The sequence below is a fragment of the Anser anser genome, assembly GCF_964211835.1.
Source record: "Anser anser genome assembly, chromosome: Z".
Taxonomy (NCBI): Eukaryota; Metazoa; Chordata; class Aves; order Anseriformes; family Anatidae; genus Anser; species Anser anser.
In genome coordinates this window covers 21,010,803-21,026,871 of record NC_139723.1, presented here as the reverse complement: position 1 = coordinate 21,026,871, position 16,069 = coordinate 21,010,803, and the positions used below count along the sequence as shown (strand labels likewise).

At 37.8% G+C, this 16,069-nt stretch overlaps 1 protein-coding gene across 5 annotated transcripts in view; it reads right to left on the bottom strand.

The window, feature by feature from the left end:
• The window catches only part of SNCAIP (synuclein alpha interacting protein), a 91,814-nt gene that overhangs the window by 9,149 nt on the left and 66,596 nt on the right, over positions 1-16,069 (bottom strand). For all 5 annotated transcript variants that reach the window (XM_083819154.1, XM_083819153.1, XM_083819156.1 and 2 more), the window contains 3 exons: positions 13,317-13,442; positions 9,752-9,921; positions 1,951-2,043 (listed from right to left, as the gene is read on the bottom strand). In XM_083819154.1, the coding sequence (XP_083675280.1) occupies positions 1,951-2,043; positions 9,752-9,921; positions 13,317-13,442 (389 nt within the window). The remainder of the gene's footprint in view (positions 1-1,950; positions 2,044-9,751; positions 9,922-13,316; positions 13,443-16,069) is intronic.

The window sequence follows — 16,069 nt, the reverse complement described above, 5'->3', positions numbered from 1 at the left end:
AGTGACATTAATTTATTTCAGAACAATTAGATTGATAAATTAAATTTAAAACTCCAAATATTATATAGTGATGAAACAGTTATCTTAAGTCTGATTTGCAAAGAACATAAATTACAGAGGCCATTTCTTTCCCCATGACATATGTCAGAGCTCTTGATAATCCAAGTTCTTATTTTAAGCCACTTTTTCTCTAAGCAATGGTAAAGTGACAAAATTGAGGTTGGTGTAAGGCAGTGACTCTATAAATCTTATTTCTTTTTTGCAGGCGACTTCTACCCTGCTGAATTCATAAGCAGTGTACAAAATCCACGTGTATATACTATCCATTTCATCTTCAATCCATTTTGAGTTCTTCTCCCTGCCAGAAGACAGGCAAACCAAAACAGTCACTGAAGAATATGCATATGTCTAAAATAGAAAATCCTATCAAGATGGTTAGATTCTCTTAGATCAGCTTCTGGCTGCTTGGAAGATGATAAAATCCACAAGGGATTTATAGCTGGAAGAAAAAGTAGTAGCCAACTATGAAATCAAATTTAAAATAATAGTTTATCATTTTCAGGCTTGTGTATTTAACTAAAATGATGTTGAAACCTACTCTTTTACAGCAATAATGAATGATGAGAGGTCTGCTCTCACCTGATCTTATCTGACACTGAAAGTGAAATGGTCCTGGTGCTCACAAGTACACAGATGAAAGACCACTTGGAAAGTCCAGTCAGCAAAAATCACAGAAACCAAATGAGCTGGAAGACAGCGTTTGGTCCCACTGCCCCTGCTGAGCTGGCAGACATGGAATACAAAGACCATGGGTCTATTAAAAAAAAAAAAAAAAGGACAGAACAACTCTTTCCAGTGTGGTTTTCTACTTCAGAAGGAGTTCAGATTTTTCAGCCCTTTCCTAGCCAAAATTCTTTGAAAGAAATGCATCACCAATCCCAATGTCTTTATCTACTGCTATAACTGTTTGCACTTGTCTGAAACACTGACATGAACTTCATGGACGTGGTGCACTTGTTCAGAACAGTGCATGAGATTCTGTAAAAACAGAACAGAAAGCAGTCACTGCTCCTACACATGATGTCCCAAAGTTCAGGCCACCGATGCCAGTGGAAGAAGATTTTATGCTGGCTTTCTATTTTAACATATATTTAATTCCCTAAAAACTTTGTGAAACACTGCATGTATCTTCCAGAGAGGAAACTGAATTAGAAGGTCATGATACACTATGCTCTATTTGCACCTGAGTTACTTAATTTATTTCAATGTCATCTTGAGATTGCTATTGGAGGGAAGTTGTGTGCTTACCTGATTACCATGCACCATATTGGAAATCTATGGCAAAAGTCAGAGAGAAATGTCAGGAGACTCTAGGCTCCAGACATGGGCCTCTACTGGAAGGATTCCTTTCCTCTTCTTTAAGGCTGCTCATTTTGTGTCTATTTCTGGGACTTGCACTGACAGAGTATAAACAATACATAAAATTTCTGGAGTTTTGACTTTTTATACAAGCTACTGCAGGCAAAAGATTTAATGAGTGTAAGGAGTCTTATTAACCTGAAAGCAGGTTTTGTTGGTAACTGGCTTTATGAATCACAGCTGGCAGTAATGTTTGGTGGACCAACATAAGGTCAAACTTTACAACTTTCCTAGGGGTTTCTGGGATTCACTGCAATTCATCTAATACAAAATATATTCTATTCCACTATAAATCTGATTTTTACTCTGGTGGGAAACTGGGACTATTAATACCATATTCAAAATGTCAAACATTTATACAGTATTATACACTGTCAAGTTCTAAAAGCTCAGCTTCAAGCCCATAAGGTAAAAGAAATACATTTGCTTTGACAAAACACATCTACTATTTGACAGGTCACAGCTTTTCCTGATAAGCATTACACCATGAAACTGTAAATCCATGCTACAGTAGAATTGCAGTCACATTACCTTGAGGACATGGGCAGTGACTTGCCCTCTGACCGCTGGGCTTCTAAAAGCTGCTGGAGTTGGTTCTGTAATGTCACACGTTCTACTGTCTGCCTGCAAGAAAATGTAAGACTGTTTACCTTGAATTTTAGAACTGTCAGCATTAGTAAGCTACAGGATAAATGATACTATTTGTTCAACTTTGTATTCCACAGAGAAACTTTGTTAACTTATAATTTAGATAGTAAATAAAGACGGAGATTTTAAATAATGACATATGCAGAGTCCGTACTTCTACAAATTGTCTCTGAAATCCTGAGGGCATTTTGTGATCACTGTACAATACCAACATAAAGATGCTCCTTTATCAAAGATTATTTATTTTACTTCATATAAGGACAAAAGTGGGATCATAAGCAGCAGTTCACTGGATTTGAGTCACTCACAGAAAGTAATATTCCAGAAACAAAGATATGTCAGAGCAAAATTAGGGCCACTTGGTTCTTGCTTGTTTGTGGAAAGGAAGAGGAAAAGGACAGAGTAAGAAGTCACTTGCCATGTTTGGTGGATGGCTTTTGCTGTGCAAACAATGGCTCAGACAACCGCTCTCTCCTTTTCTCCCTGCAAATGAACTCAGGGAGGAATCTTTGACTACTGGGAAGGGCAAGTCCAAGTTTCCTCAGCTGCAGGATGGAGCTATGTATTCCAAGGGAGTACAATAAAAGCATATCTACTTACTACCCAACCTTGCTGAAAGTCCTACCTGTGCTCTGCACCCACATTATATTCAGTACTGCTGTACATCCTGCAGTCTATTACTTTCAGTGTGGTGTTGTGATCTACATTACTCTGTAAATAATTTTAGAGTCCAATGTTAAAAAAATTAGAGTAGTAGATATAAATTACCAGTGGTATGAAAGTGACATCCATACTGGAAACTCCATTTACCACAGAACTGTAAGAACATTCTCTGTTGTCTTGCTAACTTTTCCATAGGACTTAGTTTAATAAGTAATTTGCAAATCTTCAAGAAGTTCAACCAAAATGAAGGATTTTCCTACAAAAGTTCTTATCCCTGTCCCTGCCCCAATCTAATTTTGACCCTCCGTTCTAACATCAAAACAGCTTTTTAGCTTGTTATCAAAACAGATAATATTCGATCTTGTTTAGTGACATATGTAGGATTCAGTGCCTCTAAACTCTGCACAAACAGAATTATCGGGAAACTACTGGAAAAGAAGAGACTTCCAGCTTTTCATTAGTGTATATACATTGTCTTTCACCTGGAATATAATCAGCACATTCGGTTTTATTCCCTGGTCCTGATCAGAAAAAAATGAACATGTGAAAGTGACTTCTTATCTTTTTCTTCCAAGCCATACTTCTCTTGCTGGAGAAGTAATATGTTTTCACTACTTTTATTCTTATTAGACCTGCAGAACTAACGCAGTTCTCCAACACTGAGCTGGATTCTTTCCTAGCTCACATACCAACAGCAGAAGAGCTAACCATGTTCCAAATGCAGTCTTTATAACTGGCAATGTCAAAGCCAGAAAGAATCCAGATGACTTTTCAGACTAGGGGCTTGTACTTGCAGGGCTGACAAAATTAAATGTTTTACTTGTAACATATCAACGTGGATCTGAAATGTAATAGAGAAATAAAGATGGGATCTTGACATACTGCCTTGCCATTACATTTTACAGCACAATCATGCCTTAGGTAGATCTTGGCTTCCTTTAATTTCCTTCCTCTTGCCTACATATTTCCTTACACTATTTTAAAATCACTCCTACCATCTGTCGACACTGGCTTACCTTGCAACTCTTTGCAGAGACACTCTCTTTTGACAGATAGGGAAATTTTGATTTGAGATTTGATTGTGATGCAGTTTAGCTGTTTACTTGTCCTTTATATTTTTTCAACTTCTATTTTCTGAATATCTAAATAATGTAATTAATGTCTTAAGCCTTTAGCTTTAATGGAAATGTCTCACAGCTCTTCTGCAGAGTTAAAATCCTCATTGCATTTAAAAATTTTATTTTGCTAAAAGAATTATAGTTTCCTCCATTTTCACAGTTCAACTAGTAAATAATTACCTCACAGTACAGAAACCCACACATCTTTTCAGCAGTATCCCTAAGGATATATAACATACACATATATCTATGATAACATTGAAAATAAGGGATCTCAGCTCCTTGGAACAGCAATATTGCTAAGTATTAAAAACAGGCTGATTCAGGAGACAAGACCACTGTAACATTATAGGTAATGTGAGAAAAATCTCAAATAATTTTCCTCAGACAGGATCTTCTGTGAAGCTATTTTATGCACGATTGCAATGGCAGGCATCCTGTCAATTAAGAGTGCATTTTAGTAAACAAATCATAACCTTTTATTCCCTATTACCTGACACCTGATCACCTCCCCTATTTCCTCATTGGCTGAGTACTACAGGTTCACAAGCTACTTGATGCTCCTCTATACCATATATGTATAATTTTTCTTTTTTTTTTTTTTTTTAACCTTTAATTTCTCCCTTTTCCCTTTTTTTCCCCCTTTCTTATGTTTTGAGAACTTGTGATCTTTGTTTTACTGTTCTCACACTGCTCATCCTGTTTTTCTCAAGCTTCCACCTCATTTTGGAACAGTGAGGCCTTCTACTGTCCACTTATTTACTTAGCATTTCTCCTTGTTATGACTACACAATTACCTTGGAATACAGAAAATTAGTTCTCTACTGCAAAAACGCAACTTAGTTTCTCACAGTAAGAGGCTCTATTTACTTTAGGATACCTAAATAACTGTGGACCACATCTACCTCCAAACGAAATCAAGGGTATTCAGTAACTAAACAGGGAACAGGCTAAGGAATTAGGCTCTAGTGAAGTTTCCATGGTTTGTTGCCTTACTCCTTTGTTTTGTTTCAAATAAAACAAACAAGGACAACCCTATATAGCAAAACCAAAACATCTTAACTAAGTTAAAAAAACTAACAAACAAACAAAAACAACAACCAAAGAAAACAAACAAAAACAGAAAAAGACAACCATTTTGAAGTTTATATTGTCTGTTATTATATTTCTATACAACACATATTACCACAAAAAAATCTCCCAGCAACTTGTACACACCTTACTTTACCACCACTACAATAATCTTTTGTCAGTCATTTTTACAACTATCCCTATGAAGTTTCAGGAAAAGCATGGCTTTTGTCTACAGAACACAGAAAAGTATTGTCAACAGAGAACATTCGACCATTTCTCACCTTTTTTTGCCTCATGGTCTGCTTTGACCTTTGCTTTGCAAGAGATTTTGGCTTGATAGTGTATCAATAAGTTATTAGTAAGTGTCTGATTCATTATTTGATTTGTAAATCCAGGTCCACAAGCATAGGATGGAGCGACCCCTCAGGAATCCAGGTCTGTCATCTAACAGCATTGTAAAAGAAGCCTAGGCAAGCATTAATTTTATGTCATTGGTTCTGACCTGGTCTCTTCAGGCCAGACAATACAAGTCATTACAGCTAACGTCATCAGTGATGGAAACCATACACTTGTGCAGACAGAAATTTTCTACTTTGGCACCTAACATTTTCGTAGACACATGAAATCAGAGAGAGAATAAGTAAGATTGTAAGGCAGAAATTCGGAAAGCAAAATGAAACCACTATTTTGATAGGCTCTGTGAAAAACTTTTGTGACTACATTGGGTATTCTCATTCAGAAAATCCTACTGGTTTGACCAAACCTCTACAGTTAACAAAAGATGCAGATAAAAGATTTTATTTTCAATCCAGTAACAGCATTTTATTTATTTATTTATTTGTTTGTTTATTATTGTTATTTATTATTGTTATTATTATTTTTGTGGGCTGCTTTCCTTTTTTAGCTATGGAATGGACTTCTTGGTTGCTTCGCTCTTTGGCGGCAATCTCAGTTAATCCCCTTGTGACGGGTTGATGGACAATTTCTAGTTACAACTTATTTCCTTCTTTCAAATATCAAGGCTTTTCTTTCTGAATGGAGACTTCGATCCAACTCAGAAGGTTTTGTAATCTTCTTATGTTTGTATCTTTAATCTGAACTGCTTTGGATCAAAGAGCTGCAAGATGTGAAAACTCTGGCACACTGTGATATTATTGTTTTCTTTTCTGCCTTCTTTTCAGGAATGGCTCCAAGGCTTGTGATGGATTGGGATAATTTCTCTCTAGAACTACTCTGTGTTGTCTTGATGACTGGAACAGCTCAGAAGAGAATGAAAGAAGGTTTATTCTTTGGATTCAGACTTTTGAAGACGGGTCTTGCTAGGTGCCAGTCTACAACAGTTTCTGTGCTGCTGTTCTTGCACAATGTCAACCATTCCAGTCTTCCTGTGGTTGAGCACATAGCAGAGAGAGGCTCTGGTTGATAAGAAGCCCAGAATAAAAGCAGCTTTCATGATCAGCTCATGTTTACAGCAGCTGAGAGAAAGTTGCAGAGCAGCAGATAAGCGCTTGGTGTGTTGATACTTACTACCCTTCCGTTCAAGTGATCCATCATGATCCAGCTGTATCTAAAACAATTAACACCAGCGGAAGTAGGTGGAGAAAATATAGCAAAGCCAGCACAGCTGACCAAGTGGGACCCTTTCCCACGTAAAAGAAGTTTAAAGTGACTTAGACTACAAACTGGACTTTAATCTGATGCTTTTGCTTTCTCCAGAGTTGTTGCAACCACTGAATTCCTTTGCTATGTTACAGACAAGGTTCCTTGAGAACCTGGAGAAGCTGCCCCAGCCACATGCTTCATGCTGTACTTGGATTTTTAAGCAGCCTCTACCGATGGTAAAAGTCTTCTTCCATCATCTACCCTGACTCCTGAGAACAGGCCTCTAAATATGGTGCAGTGCTTTTTTAGGAGCTTACTCACAGCTTGAAGAATGCAGACCAAATAGCCATGCAGTAACTATTCTTTCAGGCAGAAAATACAGTGTTTCACTGCCTCAGTAAACTGTAGCAGGGTAGCACAGGAGATTCATGTCTCTTTGTAGAAGAGGAAGAAAAAGCTGCTGTGGCACTTACTGGATATAAATAAGAAGCCTGAAAAAATATGCTGCTGAAGGGAAGCAGATTTAACTCCAGCTGAGACAAGCAAAGGAACACATCAGGAGTCAGATAATCATTTAAATGACTTCCTGTGCATGAAGACTGTGAGAGGACAGAGGGGATGCTTGGAAAAATGATAATGCTTTTGTCAGGAAAGTCAGAACCACACTGTTTCTATGGGGGTAAATAGCCTGCTATCTGACATAAGAGGTTTCTTTTCCACATGAGAGGTAACATGTATCAAGTACTGAGTGAGCACTGAAGAGACTGAAGCATGGAGAATCCATGGTTGCCATTTCTACTTCCTGTGCTTGTTGTTTGTTTTCCTACTGAGTTATGGGGAAAACAAATCATTAGATATTGAGATGAGTCAAGGGTTGATGCAGGCTATTCAGGAAATACATTTTTTTCTTCTTCTTTATATCACTTGATCGGTATATTTTAGTGTTCCTTAGCAAATGAACAAACAACAAAACACCTGTTATTTCAAAAAGCCTAGTGAACACAGTGCCAGAAAGTAAAATTATGAAAATTATGATAATCCTGAATTCACTGTTTGTATTTACAAGAGTATAAATGTAAAAGAGACTGATGATTTCTTGAAGAGAAATGCCTTTATAGCATAAAAGCTTTGAGGCATAAACATAAAAAGCATACTTCAAGTGCAGTAAGTTATTCTGCAAAGACAAAGTACTACTACTACACACTCTTTCTCTAAAAACAGTATAAAACAGAGAGTCGATTATAATAAAATACTTTTATCTAGTTTGTTTTATATTTTATTATTCTAATAAAAACTGTATCACAGTGGTGGGTTGGCTCTGGCTGGCAGCTAAGCACCCACACACCCAGTCCCTCATTCCCTTCCCCCTCACCTCCTCAGTAGGACAAGGGTAGAAAATAGGAAGAACAAAAGTGAAAAAGTTCATGGGTTGAGAGAAACCCAGGGAGATCACTTACCAGTTACCATCACAGCTCAGACAGACTGGACTTTGGAAATTTATTGCCAATCAGCATGTATTTTTAATTATTGATTCAGGTATTGGGAAACAAATAAACAAACAAACAAAAAAGACAAACATTTAAAACTCCTATCCTCTCCCTTTCAAGGTTCAACTTCACTCCCAGGTTCATCTACACTCCAAGTCCCTCTCCTGCCTCATTGCCAGGCTTCCCTCCAGGCAGCTCTCCTATCCCCTTGCTATTGTTGCAGGTTATACCAGCCTCTTCAGTGATGTAATTATTGACACAGGTCAGGGTCAATGAGTATCAGTTTCTTTCTGCTGCTTCTTCCTTCTCACTCTTTCCTTTGCTCTGGTGTGGGTCCTCTACATGGGCTAAAGTTGCACCAGGGGAGGTTTAGGTTGGATGTTAGGAAGAACTTCTTTACTGAAAGGGTTGTTAGGCATTGGAATGGGCTGCCCAGGGAGGTGGTTGAGTTGCCATCCCTGGAGGACTAAAAGATGTTTAGATGTAGAGCTTAGTGATATGGTTTAGTGGAGGACTTGGTAGCGTTAGGTCAGAGGCTGAACTAGGTGATCTTGGAGGTCTCTTCCAACCTAGATGATTCTGTGATTCTGTGATTCTGTAACTGATATGGCATAAGCTTATGCATGGGCTCCAGTCCCTTCAGGAGTGTACCTGCTCCAGCGTGCGTGCTCCATGGGTCACAGTCCCTTTGGGGGTGTGCCTGCTCCACTGGGGAGCACCTGCTCTCCTCTGACCTTGCTGTTCCCTCTTTTTGTCCCTCTTTTGTTCTCTCCTCCTCTCTCTCTGTCATCTTCTGCCCTTATTAAAATGTTTCCACTGAGGCACCATCAACTTGGCTGATAGACTCTGCCATGTCCTCCAGTTGATTTGTTGTGGAGCTGGCTGAAACCATCCATATCTGCTGCCAGGCAGCCCCTAGCCTCTTCTCGCAGAGGCCTACTCTGCAGATCACATGCTAATAAAACCTTGTAGATTACACCTAGTACTATTGTCCACATGCTGTTTGCATAATATGATATGGTCCCATTAAACGTTATTTTCAACCAGCATTTTCATGGCTTGTTGTAGGTGAGAAGCTCTTGGCCATGTATCTAAGTTGGAACTAAGCTAGATCAGTGCTGGTGTTTTCTAAGAGTCTTGAGGCTATTTACACGCTAAATCACAGTTACTGCACCTATAATAAAAGCAAGCAATTGCATAAATTAATGTTTCAGTATAATAGGTTCTTTACAGAGCACTTGTAAAAAACATACTAAAATATTCATGCCAGTTTCTGTGAAGAAACAGCAGAACACAGATATATCCTGTGTGGTCGCTGTAGGCTTAGTTATCTTCCAAGTCGAAAAAACACCCTGCAACTACTATTTTCATTTTTCCTCACAACATCAAAAATCAACACTGTAACTGTGAAGAGACACCTGCTATATAGAAAATCATGCTGTGTGAAATGAAATTATGATCAGCAAAGATGTTAACTCAATGGAAAAGGGACAGTACTGCTTACATATAGATATATGTATCTCATGCTTACCTTTTTTCACTCCCACTCCCTTCGTCTATGCTCACAGCAAACTGCCTGAAAAACTAGCTGCTAAAGGTGAAGGGGCAAGAAAGTGTGTTGAAATAAGGGAGAAACATGATTTGAAAAGATCACATACGAGAAGCAGAAAATGGACACACAAACTGAAGACAACAGTATTGTTTTAAGAATGAACCCTCTGTTAGGAATTAAACACTTACTCCTTTAGTTGCTTAGTTAGCTTCACAACCTGAGAGGCCAATGACATACATGTCTCCACGACCACTAAGTAGCGGGAACACATGGTGTGCCCGTGTCGCTCAGCACTTTGTGAAGGTTTCTCTCCTACATGGTTTTGCATGGTGACATTTGCTCCGTATTCAACCAATGTCTGTAAAAACACAAACGAAAACATTGACATCTGTAAACATAAATCTCTGCTGTGATTTCTCATCAACAACAAGAACTTCTGGGTGCAAACCACTCCTGAATAAAATGTTTGAAAAATTTGAAAAACCAATCACTTTGACAAGTCTGTATGCACTTTGAACTCAAAATACATACTACTAAAATCTATTATTCAGGGGCAAGGGTAACAGAATAGTATTCTGTGGTTCAGACGAATTATACTACACTCATTGCTGCAGTTTCAATGGCCTTTAGACATGTAATATATGTATCTGAAAGCTACAGTAGATACTTTCCAAAAAAATCCTTCAGGTTAAGCAGGCACAAATTTCTTTTTGCAGAAAGAAATCTGTTTGATGACAATTTCAATCTTTTTTTTTTTCTTTTTTAATGCTGAAAAAAGTCTCATTTTATAGTTGCTTGGTTACCCTCTATTATCTTTTTAAGATACTGAAATAGTTGTCAGCTCCTAGTCTTTAGAAAAAACAATCCCTCTTATTCTGATGGATACTGATGTGCTACTCACTATAATAGCTGAGAACCCTAGCTTGTTGCTGGAGAACTGTCCAGGTTGTGAGTATGGTCTCTCAGTTACCCCTGGAACTTGAATCCAGAGCATTGTAAAGTCAAAAGAAGTTATGTCAGGCTGACTTCAAGACATCCAATAACTGAAGCAAGAACTGAAACCCAACCTTCACTCTTTGTCGTTTGTTTGTGATAATCAGTGCTATACACTATTCATGCCTACAGTAAGACCTAAGTGCCTGCAGCAGTGTTCAGATACACACTGCATACAGCAGTCTGGAAAAAGTGCTGAACAAAACCATAAAGTGTCTAAAAACTACAGCATCATCAGATGCAGAGGAAGTGGGTGGCTGAGCTCTTGGCTGATTTATTCAGGCAGAGCTGGTAAGCCAACTAGGGTTTAGAGTGGCCTTGTTGATGCAGAATAACAGGCACAGAGACCTTTACATCTGCTGACAGAAAAGAGGAATGGTAGGCTATCTTATTTGCTAAACCTATAAATAAAAGAAACTTATGAACAGTCTTGCACTGCATTTTATGTCAAAAATTTGGGGTTAACTTACCAATAATAAGGAGTTATGAACCTGCAAAAGGCAATCATATAGTCTGGAAAGTGATAGGCATGTTGCAAGAGCAAGGGAATGACTGACTCCCTGTTACACTCCATTTTCTGTACTGGTACTCATACTCCCTCTGCTTTCTTTATCGCTTCTTTCTTTTTACCAAATCATACATTGCACCCTGTTTAAAACCAGACTGTTATCTCACTGGGCAGGGGGCTTATTTGATTTCACAGCACAGCAAAACATGAACTGCACTTAGCCCTGTGAGGTGTTAATAAAGTGATATATACTAAAATTGTTTATTTTTGTTGTCATTAGATATTTTCATGATTTATTCGTTGTGGCTTCACATCAACAGAAATCACTATTTGATTTTCATATTTATCTAAAATAAAATAGTTTTAAAAATTCTAAGCCATTTATTAAGGTTCATTTTTCATAGAGGAAGCAGGGCAATTCTCTTTCTTGTTCAGCTTTATCCATGAAAACAGCCTGCAGATGTCACCACTCTGTTCAAAATAACTTACTTCCATTTCTCCCCTAAGTACATTGTACATCTTGATGAGGAACTGTTGAGGTTAACAACAGTAAGCCCAGATCTACAACAACAGCTTCCCATTAGTAAATCATAAACATCTATTCTATCAACTTTTTTTCCAACCAATCATAGCAATTGTCTAGAATACAATAACAAAAACACTAAATTTTGCATGGGTGTTATGACTTATTTATTAGATTCTTATAAGAGTCTGTATAGGGTCCACTCCTGACACCTTTAAAAGAAAAAACATGTTCCATCAATAAGAAAATGCAGAGGTGGTCATGTCCTCTAAATTTACTTGACTGGTTTTTTTTCCCAAGTCTATTCATTCAGCTCAATTGCTACCTTGTTTTCTCCCTCTCTCTTTTTTTTTAAATTGTGTCAGGTTCTCAAACTGGCTTGTATGTAGTTAGGACTTCTCTGAGCCCAGATATATAAATAAACTGCTATAATAATAATAAGCAGCTATGCATCTGTAGCTTCAATGTTATAGTGTACACAAATATTTTTAGCTCCCTGAGAGGTTAGCTAACAAGAATTAACTAGGTGTATTTCTTTTAGGGTTGAACTATTATAAATCCTCTGTGTTTGCAGTGGTCTAAGAGGTGCTGTGGGTCAGTTCACCTGTGGTAACAGGACTAACATGTTTATTGGTATAAGCTGAGGGCTTAGACTCTGAGAAATACTCTTCCTCCTTAGACGTTTTCTTCCCCATGTTGACTTGATCACCTTGATTTCTATTTCTATTGATTTCTATTTCTTGGCTTCATCTACTCTTTTAGCTGTTCTTTCCCAATGACTTATTCGTTCGTGAAACACCTTTCTGCAATCATCTGAAATAATTTTACTTTTATTTCTTTTCCAAACAGCTTTCACTCAAAGTTATCACAAATCCCAAATACTAGAATGTACTCCCGTGACTAATGGTTCTAGCGACTCTGATGAACAAAGGGTATATCTGTGTTCTTCAACTCCAGGTATAGTCTAGATACTTGCACCTAGCCATCAAGTTCAACCACAGAGCTTTTTTGTTATGTCTACACTGACCACTGGTACTGTACAGAGGTATCTAAACTGGTTTATTTAGATCTGACTCTCAAAAGCACTATAGCTGTGTAAGCCTTCTCAGCAGGCCAAACTATCCTTTATAGCAGCTCTGTACAACAGAACTGTATGTTGGCCACTCAGTGGCCAACCTGATTCACTGAGAGCTGGTTAAGAAATCACCATCACACTATTTCGTTTAGCATAGATAGATTTAAAGATTAGAAGTCTGGAAGGGATGGTTTGCTAAAGGTGTAAGTCCTTCAATGCAAAACAAACTGCAACTGTTAGACTTCCATAAGGAAAAGATGAAGAGCTACAGCTCTTCAATGGAAAAAGAAACAAAGAAAATATAACAGTAAGAAGAGCAGGATTATCTACACTGGCCTCTCTTTTTTAACATAAAAACATATTAGGTATTTTTGTGTATATACTATATACTGTATAATCATGCTTTCTTCTTGGAGCGTGATTACTTTAGATTTATAATAGCATCAATACAATAGCATCCAACAGAATAGAATCCAGAAAGTAGAACTTTCTGGTACTTTAGTCTGAGTCCTACTTGTTTAAAAGTTCTTTCTTGCAGCATATTTTAGGGTATCAATAATTATTCCTACTTGTAAGACCTCCTGTAAATGTTTTAATAGTTGTTATTATTCAAATTTGATTTAAATTAGGTTTCTGATGTAGCTATTACTCTACCTGTATGCATCCTAGATAGCCATGTTGAGCAGCTATATGAACAGCAGTATTTCCATCCTGGTCAACTTCATCCAGTGAAATCCCTTGTTCTTGCATAAACTGAAGAAGCCACAGAAGTATTTTCTCCTAAGAGAAGGGAGAAACAGATGCCACAAAAGATAACAAATGATGAAAAGCTAGAGGTACAGGAGGAATACTGGTACTGCCATCTGGTGCCAATACTGATCAATAATTCCTTTCATAAGACCTTGCTTTCAGCCTCTCTGAACTTTGTAGGACTTAGTATATCAGGAGTTTGTCTCTGACTGCTTTTTTTTAAGGAAATATACCAAAATATTTTTATCTGCCTTATAAAAAGACGTTACATTGCTGTAACACGTTCTGACAAATTGTACACTGAAAAGCATGCATGCCTATGTCATGTAGAGGACACCTGAAGCACAACAGCTTGTGTGTCAGTCTGAAGATCTTTTTTTGACACTTCGTGAAACTTCACAAGCTTCTTTGGAAAATTACAACAGGAATATGTACAGATCACAGAGATGAGCAGTTAGATTCTTCAAATCTATCATCATGCTCCAGTTGTTGTGCAAGAAGAGAAGCAAGGCAACTAAACCCAGGACATCTGTCCATCCTGAGCTCTCAGTGCACTGATTTTCAAGGAAAAGGAGATGGAACCTCAGATTCTTTAGGTCTCCTCCAGAATATTCCATCCATTCAGGCACCTGGATCTCTGCTTTCTACTTCAGAGGGACAAATTGTCTGGAACTTATCTTCTTTGCGTTTCCATTTTAACAGCAATTTTGTTTTTTGTTACAGGGCGAAGGAATAGGTATTTACACTTCCTGGCTGAATGCCAAATATAGATGACAGCCAGCATGGAGGAATTACTTAAGATCACATATCCCTTTTAAAATACTTTCGAGCAATTTCTGGAGATGCCTGTAGTGTTGGCAAGCAGTGGAGAAGGATTGCACTACTCCTGTGAATTTCCCTTATGTTTTAATAATAAAAAGAAAAATATTTTAGAGACATTCCTCTGTGGAACTGGAACGGTTATAGCTATGAAATTATATATATCTTCAAAATGTAACAGTGACCAAAACATCGAGCATGGCCTATAATTTTATGATCACAATCATCATGGAGCAAATTAGGCTTTCCAGTCATTATGTTATCAACATAGAAATCAAGCACCTGGATGACTAAAATCCATCATCTCTACTTAGAAGTGTCTGTGTATTAACTCATCACAGGCACAACACTAAAAGCCTACTGAAACAGTTTGTGTTTCTCTCAAATGACTACATTTTTTAACAGATGTATCCTTGACATGACAAATACAGGTAAAATAACTTCATTTTTCTTCACTTACATACAGAAAAACAAAAAATCATTTATCAAAATATACAATACATCCCTTTTGTAAAACTCCTATTATGTACCTGGAAGAAAATTTTTCTTAGGAAAAGGTTTATAATCATCAATTTACTCAGACAAAATGAAGAATAATAAAATTTATTTATAAGATTAAGATAATGTAAAATAGTCACATACTTGTTATGTAACAGAACCTGATATATACTGACAAATTATTCAGTACAGCTGGTAATTTTAAGACCTTCAATGGACATATGTTGTAGCAGTGGTTATCATCGCTCTGGCATATTCCACACCTACACCAATGCAAACCTCTCTAAAAAAAAGATTCTGGGAAAACGTCATAATACATAATTTCTGTTTTGGGACAGGCTGCAGACTGGCTCCATCAGCTGGCTTTTGAAACAGAAAGAGCAGTTAGCAAAGACCATTTAAATGATTAAATATACTACAAATGAAAGCATTAGCATGGTGAAGAGTACAGACTCAACAGTCAATCTTTGCCCCATTACTTGAAATTGATTAAAAAAAAATCAGTAGATACTAGGTTTTCTGAATAAAAGACTGAGGTGTGTGAAAGGAACACAAAAATGACATTACAAAGGGAAAACCAATCATCTTGAGGTGCATAAATGTGCATTTGCATATCTGAATGCCACACACTGTGCCCACATTGTGGTCTCTTGCACTACACCACTGCCGAGAGGCACATGGAAACCCCTTGAGGCTCTCAGTCATGCTCTGGTTCCCCAAAGTCCCTCTTGACTCTCTTGAGCCTGCAGGTAACAAACACTTGGCATTCCCCAACCTCCGTCTCTTACCAGTGTGGTCAATGCTATCATGGACAGCATCCATGTTGGAAAGAAGCTACAGCCCTTTGAAGCTCTTAGTCAGGACCTAATATGTGCACCTGGGATTGCACCATCACTCCTTCCCGTTGTGTGCTGTCAGGAACAGCTGGTATGTGATCTACCATGCACCAACAACCTGGCGTGAAGAGCCCTGCCCACCATGGTTACTTCTTGCAAAAGCTCATGGTTAAAGAAGCCCTAGGTAGGAGGTAAGCAGACCAGGCTACCAGTTGGCTATAAGCTCTTCTTCTCTTTCATCAGACGAATTTATGTGGTTCCTCTCTCATTTGACAAAATACAGTATTGTTGAGATGTTTTTGGAGTCTGGTCATGACTGTGGCTTGATGACCTTTAACATAGGAGCTTTGCTATGAAATCACTTTTGTTACCCATTCCAAATGATATTTATTGAAGAAAAATATGGTATGCATGCCTAATGCCTAGGGAAACAATGGATGGGCTGACTCTGATAGAAAATGATTCAATTACAGGTCTTCCTTGTAATAATATTACTCTTGTAAT